Here is a 15,098-nt window from a genome sequence, read left to right as displayed (position 1 = left end):
TAGGAAATTAGCCGTGAAGCTGAAAGACATATATGGACTTCTTTTGACGACGGGGAAGTTAGCGCGTCATAATTATATTATAATTGTCACAAAAACAAACAAGTAAAATTGAAGTAGTAGACCAACGTGTTTATTTTTTTTAAGACAAACCATAAAATAATTTCTATTAAAGCAAGAAAATATACATTCATTTTGAATAATACGAAGTAGCATTTCAGTATACCCAGTCTTAGGTTTTTAACTGCTAAATGCTCGCTTACATCCGTTCTACTTCTCTAAAAATCCGAATCAATGTAGAATATCAAAATGGAGAAAATATGTTTAACATTGTTGTTTTTTACCAATTCATTTCACAAACATTTGGTGTTGTGTTTTAGCTACACGAACAAACTTACGCCTCGAGGGAAGATCAACTCAATATTCAATCTTAACAATCTGTCATGTTTAATTGTTAATTCAAAACTGCATTTGCAACTGACTATTTATGACAATTTATGACAATTTATGAAATGCTTTAAAATTTCAAATTAAATTTTTAACAATGAACGTGTCTTGTAATCATTACTTAACCCACAGCGTACGCGTTTTGCTGACTTTAATTTTAGTTAAGAAATTAAGAAGCAAAACATCCTCAAATGAACAAATGTATACGTTTATGTTGTTAAAATCAAAACTGCTGAAATCTATTTAGAAGTAAAGATAAGACATACTAGTTTGTATTTTTTTTTACTAGATGTTCATATGGCAGTAATCTTGAGCCATTTGTTATTACTGTAAAAACAATACATGTACATGATACCCATAATGGATGATAGAATCATTTGTGAAAGGTAGTTTTGTTGAAATAAATGAACCATTTAACGACTGAAAGTGAAAAAAGTTGAGTTAAGGATAATTTGAATTACGTGCAGAATTGACCATGCTTTATGTTGCCGAGTCGACTGGGTCCCGAATGTATTGGTGCCGAATTAACTAGGCCGAATTATTTGGGTGCCAAATTGTCCATGCATCACCTCTCGTTTCGCGTTTGTTTGATCCTGACCCTGACGGATACGCCAAAATTTTGAATTTGTAGTACGGCCTCTACAATTTCAAGATAAATTCTTGTTATTTTGGTTAAAAGCAAGATACAAGAAACCTCGCGGATACCTTAAATAAATTACAACACTAGCCCGCAGAAGTAGTCAATCATGCCTATTGAGATCACAAAGCACCCGATGACCCCTTCTTATTCTATATAAATGATGCAATCGCGTTCGAAGTCAATTTTCAAGCTCAGTGAGGTGTGACGGGATTCCACCGCTTTTAGATAGATCCCAAATCTGTATTGATATTGCGATGACGTAAGGCTTGTGTAATACATAAGCCTAATACTAGCGTCAAATAATTCATTTCAAACACAGACATCATGCAGGTCGTTTGTATATTGCTGTTTCGGATCGGATCGGATTGATCGAAGGTAAGTTGTTTTCAAATGTCATTTTTTAAGAAATTGACATACAATAGTGTTTGTGTAATATGGCTAGGTTAACATACTAAACGAACATTTGAATTTCCTACTCGCTGGTAGCGAACGCCATATGTAGCGAACGCCATTGGTTGATCTGTGGTATGCGTTTACTATAAGGAGAAATCTAAAGAAAGCTTGTTTGCAAACAATATTATCATGCCATTTATGTTTAAGCGTAGTGTTTACTTAAAAAAAACATAATATCTATTAAACACAATAAGCCCAATTCATAAAACGAGTACATGACTCAAACTTACCGATAAATGAGTTAAATTCAATGACCTATATTTGTATTTATAATAATGTACACAATTTAACAGAGGGAAACGTACTGCATAGAGACCATAGTAAAATTTCAGTATTAAATCAGTATTTTTGTACATATGGATGATATATACACATACCCTATAAGTAAATATGCGTAAATCCTACCACGATCTTTCTCAGGTCATCAGAATTGTATTTACCTTGGCAATTAATGAAACACATTCCATTAATTACTGGTTATTTTCATACTCCTTATACCACAGTATCCCCTTTCTTTCCAGCAAATTAATATTGTTTGTATAATATTAGTGTAGTTCTAATCACTATCCACAACACAAAAAAAGCCCAATATTTAATATTCCTTAAATCCACAACTAAACATTATGTCTGTAAACACATACCTTTTACAGGTAAAATTATCGTCGTAATGTTAACCTATTTTATGAATGAATCCGCATTCACTGAGTCATACGAAAGGTTTATATTCACTAGGCCAATGAATTATGTACATTGTAATGGGCGCAATATTTAAACGCTTATTTTATGTATTTATTATACTTGATAATTCGATCATTAAACTGGATTTAATACACTCTATTGTTCCATTTCACAATGATTCTATATCAATCGGTACCAAACTATAGTGGTATTTTGACAAATATATTTTCAGTTGTTTCTTAAACGCACACTTTCAAATCATTTATGTGTAATCGATGAAAAAACAAATTGCCCGACCGGTTGTGTTCCTTGATCTAGGGTTTAATAGCAATAATGATAGGACATTTGCTTTACATCATTTATTTACAAATATAATTTACAAAACGTCATACAATAATAAAACGTTGTTATGCCTAAGCATTTTAACAATGTTTCAATATATCCAAGAAATAATACGCTTTCTGATAAATGAACAGATACATCATTCACACCTCTCACACAATGAACCAATTTATGACAAACGTATACAATAGTTATACATGTATTAACGCATTGGATTGCATCACACGTAAAGTCTGTTATTCCATGTCGCTGGCAGGTATCCAGGAATTGAATTTTTTTGGAAAATATTTCCATTTAACAAAGTATTGCAAATTACGTCTTTTGCCCCTCCGTTTCAATACTTTCTCTACTTTCCACGTTTGTTCAGTATCCACATGCACTTTCTGCAACTCGCTTTCATAAAATGTTCCCTTGATAGATTCATCCTGCAAATCTTTGAGTCTGTAGATCGGGAGGAATCCTCTGTGATACCGGGTTTGGACGCGAAATACCTCGCCGGAGTATGTCTCATCGTAAGCTCGTGTAAATGCTGATTTCAGATGACTAATCCGAACGTAGTCACCGATTTTAAATTTAAAAGGCTTCAATTTCAACAGATTCTTCCCTTTAGGGTTTTGTGCAAAGTATGTAGCCAATCTCACTTCTTCTTGGTTATTGTCTTTGACATCATCGGGTCGCATATCAATGGTTCTATGAAAGGTATGGTTATAACTCTTTGCAATATCTTGCAGTATGGACATATAATTGTAACTATCATGATGAGTAAAGTAGCGGTACAGTTTTTGTTTGATGGTTAAAATGGCCCGCTCTGAGGTAGAAGCCTTGGTTTCGTTTTGTGTTGGAAAGTAATGCACGTCAAACTTTCGCATGAGGTCCTGAACCCGTTTTGCTTTAAACTCTTGTCCTGAAAATGCATACAGCAAAGTATAAGTTTTAGAATAGACCTTTTTAATGGATAAAATTTGCACGATGTTAGAACGTAGATGTTAACTTCATAAACATTCGGTTGAAAACATACCTTTATCCGTTATCAATTTTGCTGGATCTCGACCAGACTTTTGAAATATGTCTGCAAACGCATCTGCCACTTCCTCACCCGTTTTCCGTTGCAAAGGTCGAAGCCATACGAACTTGGAGAACGTGTCTATGACCAGCAGAATATACTTGTAATCGTCGTTCCATTTTTCAAACTTCACCATATCGATTAGGTCAGCCATCCATACATCGTCTTTTCCCGCGCTTATAATATGGTTTCGTTGAAAGCGCCGTCGCACGGGTTTGTGAAGACTGTACGATTCTTGGTCATGCAAAAATTGCCGTATTCTGTGCATGCCTAGTTTGTATTTACCCTCTCTTTGTACAACTTTGTACAATTTCTGGGGTCCCGCAAAACTAGCAGGGTGTGATGGATCGTAATAAATGGTCTTTAAATATTCCTTCCAAGAAGTCATGTCCGCACTGATCGAGTTAATATGTATAAATGAAGTTATATTCTTTTAAACTTCATATTTATTGCTCTTCGGAATCACTACTTTCATCGTCACTTTCATCTCCGCTGTCGTCCGAAAGTTCGAATAGGTCTTGAAACTGGTGCTGATGTTTTTTAATGACTCTTTTTATTGCAGAAGGTAAACTAATGCCTTTTTGTCGTAGTTTATCTATCTGCTCAACTATAATCCTATGAGACGAATTGGTCACCAACGGCAGCCAGTACATTTCCAAGAGGCGCTGATAATTTCCAAAGAAAAGCTTTTCTTTATGCGGTTGTGTACGCTCTGTGGCCATTTCATACGAATCGTCCTCATTATAGCCATCTTCAATGTACTGGTCGTATAATTTGTTGAATTTATCTCTATTTTCTTTGTGGGCGATTTCCCAGAGATGACGAAAACCATCATTTTCCTCTATATCTACGTCCATTGCATCGTCACTTTCTTCTTCAGTCTTGCGACGTTTTTCAGGCGGTTCGCCTATGGTTTCTCTTGTTTCCGGGCACCAACCACTTTTTACGTGCCTTTGCACATCGTGTATTGAATCAAATAATAGTCCGCAATCATCACACGGCTTTGCCTTTTCTGCCATTGTTTCTTCTTGATCGTCGATGTGTACAGTTTGAACTCCGACCGTAGAATGATGTAATTTAGACATATCATTCTCTTTTATAACTGTCTCCCGACTTCCTTGCTCGCGATTGGTCCATTCTGGCAATACGTTTTCCCCATAGAAGTGTTTTTGTTTTAAATCGTATTTCAATCTATCATTTTCCGCAGTAAATGGTTTTAAGTCCACCAGTAAATACCCGTAGGGGTATTTTGTTGCTTTTGCGAACGCATTCATGAATTTATCCGTGTGCCCCGGGTACATTTGGCGCGCCAAAGTCATTACCGATTGGCGGTCTACTGGATTATTAAATAAAACCAGATAATGGCAGTTGCGTCTTTGAGTCGGATCTTTCGTGCCAAACAGGTTCTGATTGATAGCAACAACCGACAACGATCTATGATGGGAACCCTCCGTAAATAGATCATTTATACGTTTGTCTTTGCCAGCTTCAGAAAACAAATCATCTAAAATAAGTAAATTGTTGATTCTCGGATCGAAATATTCGTCGTCGGCCAAATCGGTAGGAATGCCTTGCACAAATTCCACTCTCGGTAACACAGTCTCCTTGATAATTGAGTACAATGGTTGCCATCTCTTATAAAGCCATATGATTCTTTGCACGCTAGGTTGAATCCTAGACGTATGATGTTGTAGCACATTCTTTACAAATGTCGTCTTTCCACACGCTGAAATTAAAAAGGAATGATATATTTTAAGTAAACATACCAATTTTAAAGTAATATTTTCATATGATTAAAAACAACACATGTTAAATTTACAAGATATATTTGGACAAACAAGTACCTGTCGGTCCCGATATCATCATAGTAAAGGGGTGTTTAAATGTCATAATTTCCTCCGGTGGTGTTGACTCTTTCTGTGGTAGTGGTGGTGGTGATAAGCCCTGTGGTGGTGGTGGTGGTGGTGGTGGTGGTGGTGGTGGTGATAAGCCCTGTGGTGGTGGTGGTGGTGGTGGTGGTGTCGCTCCCTGTGGTGGTGGTGGTGGTGTCGCTTTATGTGGTGGTGGTGGTGGAAACGCTTCATTGAACGTCATCTTCCTTTCATAATTATCCGCCTTATGTTTGTGTTTTTGATGTCTTAGCATAGCATCCTTTCTTGAAAAACGCTGACCACAATTTGGGCACTTGGCAGGATCCATGTTATTCCTCCGATGGTTTTTGTCAGAATGATTGCTTGTTACCTTTTCTCTGCTATTTTAATTTATATTGAATGGTGATTTCAGCCAATCAAATAATAGCAACTAGGTACGCATGCGCAAGTTTATCATATAAGTTCATATATCCTCATACTGTATTTCATTTTGCAGATAGAAGTTGAACCTCGCGGATTAAGAGCAGTGCAAACACAGAAATTGGATTTAGCACAGAGAAAAAAAAAGTAAGCAAAAGTTTAATATCGCCTTTGTAGTCTCGCCTGGCTTTTTTGTAGTCTTGCCTGGCGTTTCTGTAGTCTCGCCTGGCTTTTTTTCAAACCATATTTCAATAGTTTAATGTATAACATAAATAAATATATTTATATGTAAAAAGAACGAAATTGTATTTTTATTTTAACCTCATTCATCGTAGTGAGAAGTCTTAACTACTAGTTCGATATAATTTCAGAACGACAGCCATGACGTACCAATGTGAGGTGTGTAATGTCACTTTCTCCAAACTGAGTCAGCTACTACAACACAGACGGACCGAGAATCACTGGCCAAAATTTACATGCCCAAGCTGCAAGAAAAGTTTCACCAGAAAAAATAACTTGAAACAACACATGAAGAAACATGAAGACGGAAATAATCATCACTGTCCAGAGTGTCTTCGTGTATTTACAAGAAGAGATGCCCTCGATGAGCATTTTAAACAACACGAAAACCAAAGCGGCGGAGGAAGAAAGAGAAGTAGTGGTGATGACGCAGATTCCAATGCCACCAATAAAAAACAAAAGTTATCAGCAAAGGACGATGTGAAGGATTACTATCGTGTGGATAAAATCAGTGAAAGAAGAATAGAAAAATTCAACTCGACGGCATCATATTACAAAATATCAGTGAAAGATATGGAGATCAGAGAACTACCAAATATTATCAAGACTTTAAAACAAATTTTCCAATCAATTATTGACACTATTGCAGGCAACATACCATCGTCCGACAGAGTGAGAGTTACAATGGATAACCCCCAATTGGACTTTCCCATTGTCCTTCGATTTATGAAAAGGTCTGAACTTACAGTGGATCGACTTTTGTCAGAAATAGAAAGGGTGCTTCAGTCGTATGAACAGTTTGTGCTTGATGAAACATTTGGGTTGGAGTTTGTGCATGTGCATTTACCCAATGGAAGTGGAACTCGTGGGAAACCATTTGTGGACATATCAAAGTTGTTAAACAATAAAGCAAGTGTCCTTCAAATTAGAAATACAGACGAGCTTTGCTGTGCACGCGCCATAGTTACAGCGATTGCACGTATAGAAAAACACCCGCAATGGAATAATATACGTCTAGGCCATCATGCGCAAAAACAACTGGCACTGAACTTACACGACAAAGCCGGTGTACCTCTACAACGCTGTGGTATTGATGAAGTAAAATTGTTTCAATCAGCTCTTCCGGATTATAAAATCGTCGTTTTATCAAAGGACCATTTCAATGCTATAATCTATGAAGGGCAGGAAGACGGCATACCTATATACCTGTACTCACACAATGAACACTTTGATGTCATTACATCAGTCGCAGGGTTTTTGAATAGAAGTTACTTCTGCCTGAAATGTAAAAAGGGATACAGTAACAAAGAGCAACATGCCTGCAACAATCCTTGCGTTCACTGCCATCGTATACACGATGACGACTCTTTTAATTGGGAACATTGTATTGACTGCAATCGAAATTTTATGAATGAAACATGTTTTGCAATGCACAAACAAAACCACGATGTTGGAACTTCTACCTGCAGTATGTATTACAAATGTAAGGACTGCGGACAAGCCATAAATGTGCGAAAACATAAAAAGGCTCATGTGTGCAATGAAAAATATTGTAAAACATGTAAGGAATTCGTAGAAGAGGATCACCAGTGTTTTATGCAGCCAACCGAGGAAAGTGAATCTGAGAGGGAAACTGTTAAAAAGAAAACAAACGATACAAAATATATATTTTTCGACTTCGAGTGCACACAAGATCAGCAGCTTCAATGCGAAAATGGATATCTATCTGGGGTGCATGGGAAGTGTGTAAACTGTAATAAAGCCACTTGTGGTTCCTATAAACATCAACCGAACCTATGTGTCGCGCAAAGAGTATGTCGTCATTGCCTGAAGAACGACTTGTCAAGCGAATCGGAGTGTGAATATTGCGGAAGAAATGAATTGATTTTCAAAGGCGAACAGACCACTCAGCAGTTTTGCAAATGGCTATTTTCTGAAGAAAATGTTGGGGCCACCGTTATTTGTCATAATTTCAAAGGCTATGACAGTTATCCAATTCTACAATATCTGCATGAAAATGCCATATTACCAGAGGTCATAACAAACGGAACGAAATTTATGTCAATAAAAGTTCCCGTGTGCAAGATGCGCTTCATTGACTCCATAAACTTTATACCAATGGCGTTGGCTGATATGCCCAAAGCGTTTGGTATTGCAGAATTATCAAAGGGCTATTTTCCACATCTATACAATCGACAGGAAAATCAAACCCAGACACTTACAAGTTTACCGGATAGTAAGTACTACTACCCAGATGGTATGAAAATAGACAAAAGATTGGAGTTCATAGCATGGTATGACATTCACAAAAACGATGCGTTTGATTTTCAGTATGAATTGTTAAAATACTGCCGATCAGATGTAGACATATTGAGAAAATGCTGCCTAAAGTTTCGCGAGTTGTTTCAGGACATTACACATAAGAATGATATTCCTGGCATAGATCCGTTTGAAAAATGTTTGACCATCGCCTCGGCATGTAATTTGGTATTCAGGCGAAATTTTCTAGAGCACGAAAGTATTGGTATTATTCCATCTCACGGGTACAGACCAGAGGAAAAACAATCGGTTATGGCATATCAATGGATGGCGTACCTAGCGCACGAAAAGCAGATTAACATCCAACATGGGAGAAACAACGGAGAGAAACACATTGGACCATACAAAGTAGATGGATATTACGAACGCGACGGCGAAAAAGTGGTATTAGAATTCCACGGCTGTTTTTGGCACGGTTGTTCTAAATGTTTTTCATCAAAAACAGTAAATCCTGTTAATGACATGAGTATGGGCGATTTGAATGCAAGAACCATTGAGAAAAAAGAGTTTATAGAATCTGAGGGCTATTCATACAACGCTAAATGGGAATGTGACTTCAAAAATGATATGGAGGTCAACCTGGACATGAAACAATACATACAAAAACTTGAATTTGTTGGCCCGCTTGAACCACGAGATGCCTTCTTTGGGGGCCGCACAGAAGGGTTCAAATTGTATGAAGAAGCTTCAAGTGAACAAGAAATAAACTATTATGACGTGACATCATTGTATCCGTATGTTAACAAAACTGGGAAAATACCCTTGGGACATCCCGAAATAGTCACAGAAAATTTCCAAGACATAACCCATTACGAAGGACTGATCAAGTGTAAAATTTTACCTCCTCGCGGACTCTACTTACCTGTTTTGCCCGTGAAATCGAATGGAAAACTGCTTTTCAGTTTATGCAGATCATGCGCAGACCAATATCAGCAGTCGCCGTGTCAGCATACTGATAGTGAAAGAGCTTTCCTGGGGACTTGGGTAACAGACGAGGTAAAACTGGCCATGTCGCAGGGTTACAAAATTGTGGAAATATACGAAGTTTGGCATTTTAAAGATATTTCACAATATGACCCAGACTCCAAATGTGGCGGTATATTTACTGAATACGTTAATACCTTCCTGAAACTCAAACAGGAAGCAAGTGGGTGGCCGGAATGGTGCCAAGCAGAAGAAGACGAGCAAAGATATATAAAACAATATTTTGAAAGGGAAGGGATCTGGCTTGATTATGACAAAATACAACGAAACCCCGGGTTAAGGTCACTGGCAAAACTCATGTTGAATTCATTCTGGGGGAAATTCGGTCAAAGGTCAAATTTAACCCGAACGACGTATACTGACGACCCTTCCGTCTTTATGGATATGATGACATCGGATCAACAAGAAGTGAAAAACGTCCGATTCGTCAATGAAGAGGCAGTACAATTAGATTGGGTTCACGGGAATGATTTTGTAGACGATTCCTCTCGGACAAACGTAGTGATAGCTGCATATACAACAGCACAGGCCCGTCTAAAACTTTACAGCTACCTACAGCGCCTGGGTCAACGCTGTCTTTATTGTGACACGGATTCAATAATTTTTATTTCAAGACCTGGACAGTGGAGGCCATCCCTTGGGGATCATCTCGGGGAAATGACTGACGAGGTTTCGGGGAATAAAATTACGAATTTTGTCACCGGCGGTCCCAAAAATTATGCTTACAAAACAGAAAGCTGTGATAAAAACGGTTACTTTTCAATTTGCAAAGTGAAAGGGATCACGCTTAATTTCAAAAACACCCTCAAAATCAATTACGATATGGTAGTAGATATGGTTAGGGGATCATCGGCAAGTTCATCTGTTCAAGTTCAAGACATGAAAATATGCAGGGACATCACACAAACTAATATTATTACAAGACAAGAAACCAAAGACTATAGAATTGTGTTTGACAAAAGGGTTATCCATGAGAATTACCTCACCTACCCTTATGGTTACTAATGCGCTGTTTTAGAATGTCATTTGTTTGTTGTATACAACTTTGATGTAAAATATAGTATGACTTTTGTTTCACATGTTCTTGTATGTGACATGTAAATGGCCCTCTAATGCTACCATTTCGTTTTGTTTAACCAATGCACTGTTTTGAATGATATTTATTTGTTGTATATAACTTTGCTGTAAGACAGTTTATGTATTTTATTTCTCATGTACATGTATTGGAATGTGACATAAATTATTAATGCTACCAATGCGTTCTTTTTTCGTGTGTCTACTGATTAACTGTGTTGCCAGAGATAATATTGCTCTGTATGAACATTTTTTACTGAGATTGAAATGAACGGAACTATTACGTCACGACTATTCAATAACAACTTTGGGATCCCGCATATTGCACCGTACTATACCTCTTGTCAATCGGTTAACGTCTGAAGTTGTTTACACTTTAATGGCATTTAATACATGTAGTATAGCTTACGTGATATAATACTGCTGATAGGGTGATTTCTTTAACCCCGGAATCACAAACATAGTTGACTATTTTGGGAAAAACGCTAATAGAACAACTATTCACATATCGATCACTTTCATGCAATTAAAATTAATGGTTCCCCATCTCTATAACAACATCATCTATCTAAAAGCGGTGGAATCCCGTCACACCTCACTGAGCTTGAAAATTGACTTCGAACGCGATTGCATCATTTATATAGAATAAGAAGGGGTCATCGGGTGCTTTGTGATCTCAATAGGCATGATTGACTACTCGCAGAGCTATTTTCCGGCAAATCAAATAACATATCAAAATGCAAAACAGAACCTGGAAGATAATAAATAAATGCATGGAAATAAGATTAAAGATATGTAGTATTAGGAAAATAGTTAACATATATAAAAAGATAGAACGTTATAAACATATAATAAATATAAAAAATATCACTGTTGACTAGAAGATTTGTTTACTGAACTATGATGGTAAGATTATTTAGACAATGTGCCGTTTTGTCCAGGCAAGTAGCTGGGGCCAATTTGGAATAACGCAGATCGATGCCTAAGGCTAACCCCTTCACCTCCTACCCTCTTCGGTTTTTATTTCAAATTATGGGGTTTTGGTATGACAAAATTCGACCTGTCAACATTTCATTACGCAACTGCGTATTTGCGTACAGTCAGCTACGCGCCTGTAATCAAACGACTTTTGGAAAATTATTACTCATTGTTGATAATGATTTACCCACAACAGTGATCTAAGGCCGCCTTAAACCACTGCATTGTTTCCAAATTTTAGTTTAGACCGTCTTACTTTACGTAATGGTGCATTACTTGCATTACCAGTTAAAAACCTCGATTAGTTTGATCGTCATACTGGTTAAACTAGTATTAGTACTTGTCTGATATGTTACCTGCCGGCTTAGTTATACCTAGTGAAACTTTATAACACTATTTAATATAGTGCATTTAACAAATCCTCATTTAAGGCCAAATCTTTATTACAAAAAAATCATATGCCACGTTTGTATTTGATATCTAAGCTGGGATCCCACAAAACCCGAAATACAGAAAAGACTGAAATTGTCCAGTAGGCTGACACCGAAGAAATATATTGCGTAGCAAAATAGAGGTTTCCCAACAGGAATTTCCTAAGGAGATTTTCAGTATGTAACGTTCGAAAATAGAATGACGTATTCAATGACTATTTAACGGTGAGCATACTTCGTGCGTACTCATCTTTAGAGGAAAAGGCAGAGCGAGAAGATAACTTGCAGACATAATAGTTGATAATAATAACAGAAAAATATCACTTTAATATTTGACAGTGTAAATATTGGATTTTTACAGACGAGTATACATACAAACAGGTATTCATATTTTATAATTCAATATTTGTTTTGAGTGTTTTCTTTTTCGACATTTGTAATTGTATAATATATTGATCATCATGAATACAGTATTAACTTCTAATGAAAATAGATTAGTAAGTGAATATAATTTACTGCAATAGATCTCAGTTAAATCTGTAAGTAACAAAGAAACACAGATTTAAAGCCAAAATTTCACTAGAATATCTCATTGTAACAAGAACTGTAGCACACTTTGAATGTGGTATCTGTTTATGATTATGAAGACGAACTAATAATCTAATGTTACTTATATTACAGAAAACATGGGGCACGACAAACTATCTATCGTGAGCTTTAATTCGTCTCGAAAAGGACTGAGCTCCTTGCCAAACGCTCACAGGAGCCCATACTTAGAGAGAATTCTCGAGGCTTCTGCGCCGGAAATTTGCCTATTACCCGGTGATGACAAAGCCGTATCTATGAACGCGGTGATGGGTTATGGACAATACAAGGTACCATCTGCCGATGGGACAGTTCTGCTGTTTGACAACAACAGGGTTAGGATGAGAAGTCCCAACGTCAGTTTGAACACATTTGGTCCATTGCCTGGACTTGACATGGACAACATGGTTTGTCCTGGCGTGGAAATTCTGTCATTGACACCTTCCGTGAACAAGTCGGTAGTCAAGGAATTTTCCATGGTGACATGGAAGTATACTATGTCCACCGAAACCAAGGTTAAAATCGAGACTCTTGCCGAGAGCTTGATATTGTTCTCACAGCGTCTGGCATTGTCGACAGGAAAGCCAGTTTTAGTTGGAGGGGAACTGTCCATTGACCATGGATCCCTTAAAGAAATCGTAGGAAGGCTATCGAAGGATGGTCAAGAAAAATTTCTGACAGGAGTCCAGCCAGAGATGGAAAAGCATGGCTATCTGCCATCGATGACAAAGGGATCGCTAAGAGATGTGCGTCACCTGTTCATGATGAACGTATTTAAATGTGGCAGTGGCACGAACGGCTTTGTTCAGAAGCGGAATGAAGAACTTGTTTCAGATTGCTTCATTGCATCAAAAACGCTGGAGCTTACAGAAGCGAAGCTCGTCGATGTCGAGCAGGTAACTGGAAGACAAATAACAATGGAAATGCTTCGCAAGCACTGTCCCACGGAGACAAGCGTGCACATTCCGCAGCGACCACCAAAGCACCATGGTGGCTAAGTGTGATGCATCTAAAACATTTGGACGAAACGTTGGTCTGGACTGAATGAAATATGATACTCTTTTTATGTAAAGAATGGCAGACCAAATGTGACTTTGACAGTGTTTGAGATTGTTAAATAAATAACAATGCTGACGGTAGTTTTGTCATTGGATGTTTCTTCCGAAAGGTAGTGAAATGAAGAGTTCATTAAATCATAATGATGAGAGTATGAAATGGAACGGTAAGCGAGCCCTCATCTTAGAAAACTGCAAAAATGCTGAATAATAGCAACAAACATCTGTAAATGAATGAATGCTGACATCATTGACATCGGATGAGCTTTTGTTATCGTTTCATGACAACATTCATACAAAACCAACGAATATAGCATATACAAGACGGATCATCAACGGTTTGCGAATGTCTTCTACTGTGAAATGTTTTAAAGTTGTTTTATATTTAATGAGTTCTATATGTAGATACAAACAATTGAAATGGTTAACTTTTTCGATTATTTAAAATACTAATTTACTTTTTGAGTGCAATGTTTACATTTCTTGCTTGAGTTTGTTAACTGGAAAACCAGACTAGACTATACGTATAAATAGATGTTTTCTAAAAATAAAAGAAACGAAACGATTGATAAAGCTGTTTCAAGCGCACATAACTACTTTTTGTAAGAATGTTTTGAATACTTCTTTATGAAAATATGTATGAAAAAGATATACAAATTTCATATTTATAAGTCAAACAATGTACTTAAAGTCTACAATATAAATGTTATATCATAAAAAAATCAGTTTAAAGTGCGGGTATTTATAATGACTTTGCTGTTGTTCAAAACAAAGTTAGTCTATGACTTGCCATGTTTGTTTAAAATTTCCAATAAAATTTTATGACACAGTCGGACTATTTCTGACTCCTTTATTTGAGCCCATATACTGTATTTACGTACATGTATGTTGCGTATGCGGCGACTTCGCTCCCGGTTGCAAATATACCCACGTCGTTAGCCGTCACAAAAGGTAGTTCATGCATATACCAACGAATGGCAATGTTTTGTTCCATTGTGAAACGCAGGAACTTGTTGTCATATTAGTAATGGTCGAGTGTTCTTTGGTTTGGTAAGGTTTCCCAAAGGATAAAGAGGAATAAGCAAGGGTACAACTCGCGCCGAAAGGCAGATTTCTGTCAATGGTTACATTTCCGGTTATTTATTTCCCAAGAAAAAATAAAATCCCTTAAGTTCATTGGACGCAACATTCAAAGCTGATTTAATGTCTGAAATCTGATTTTGCTTTTTATGGCGTATGCATATGATACTCTTATCATATCTTCTTGTAGATTTGCATTTACGCTTTCAAGAATGTGACAAAAACACTCTCTCACGAAATGTGCCTACGAGAGTGATTTATATAATTTTGTTAAAATAGGTTTCACAATCGTTGTAAAATAGTTTAAGTTTAATTAAACTTAACTTATTAGTGAATAATAAGTCCTAAGGAACCGTCGGTTTTCGGGAAAAGACCCATTTGCGAAATTCTTAATTTCTTAAAGGAAGTGCTAAAAGGACCGCCCATTCTGCCATCATTAAC

The 15,098-nt window shown here is 37.0% G+C and overlaps 2 protein-coding genes across 2 annotated transcripts; both read left to right on the top strand.

Annotated features, from left to right (window-relative positions):
* Positions 1-1,283: 1,283 nt before the first annotated feature.
* LOC128245147 (uncharacterized) lies at positions 1,284-10,618 on the top strand. The gene is made up of 3 exons (XM_052963391.1): positions 1,284-1,459; positions 5,988-6,058; positions 6,283-10,618. Exon 3 carries the CDS (start codon positions 6,293-6,295, stop codon positions 10,457-10,459), a length of 4,167 nt encoding a protein of 1,388 aa, XP_052819351.1. The 5' UTR covers positions 1,284-1,459; positions 5,988-6,058; positions 6,283-6,292; the 3' UTR covers positions 10,460-10,618.
* A 1,541-nt stretch (positions 10,619-12,159) lies between these two features.
* On the top strand, positions 12,160-14,409 carry LOC128242457 (uncharacterized). Its single transcript, XM_052959616.1, has 2 exons — positions 12,160-12,318; positions 12,619-14,409. The coding sequence occupies exon 2, from the start codon at positions 12,624-12,626 to the stop codon at positions 13,518-13,520; it is 897 nt and encodes a 298-aa protein (XP_052815576.1). The 5' UTR covers positions 12,160-12,318; positions 12,619-12,623; the 3' UTR covers positions 13,521-14,409.
* Positions 14,410-15,098: the final 689 nt, after the last annotated feature.

Source organism: Mya arenaria, chromosome 8 (assembly GCF_026914265.1).
Source record: "Mya arenaria isolate MELC-2E11 chromosome 8, ASM2691426v1".
Taxonomy (NCBI): domain Eukaryota; kingdom Metazoa; phylum Mollusca; class Bivalvia; order Myida; family Myidae; genus Mya; species Mya arenaria.
The sequence above is the reverse complement of the archived record's forward strand: the minus strand, read 5'-3'. Positions and strand labels throughout refer to the sequence as shown.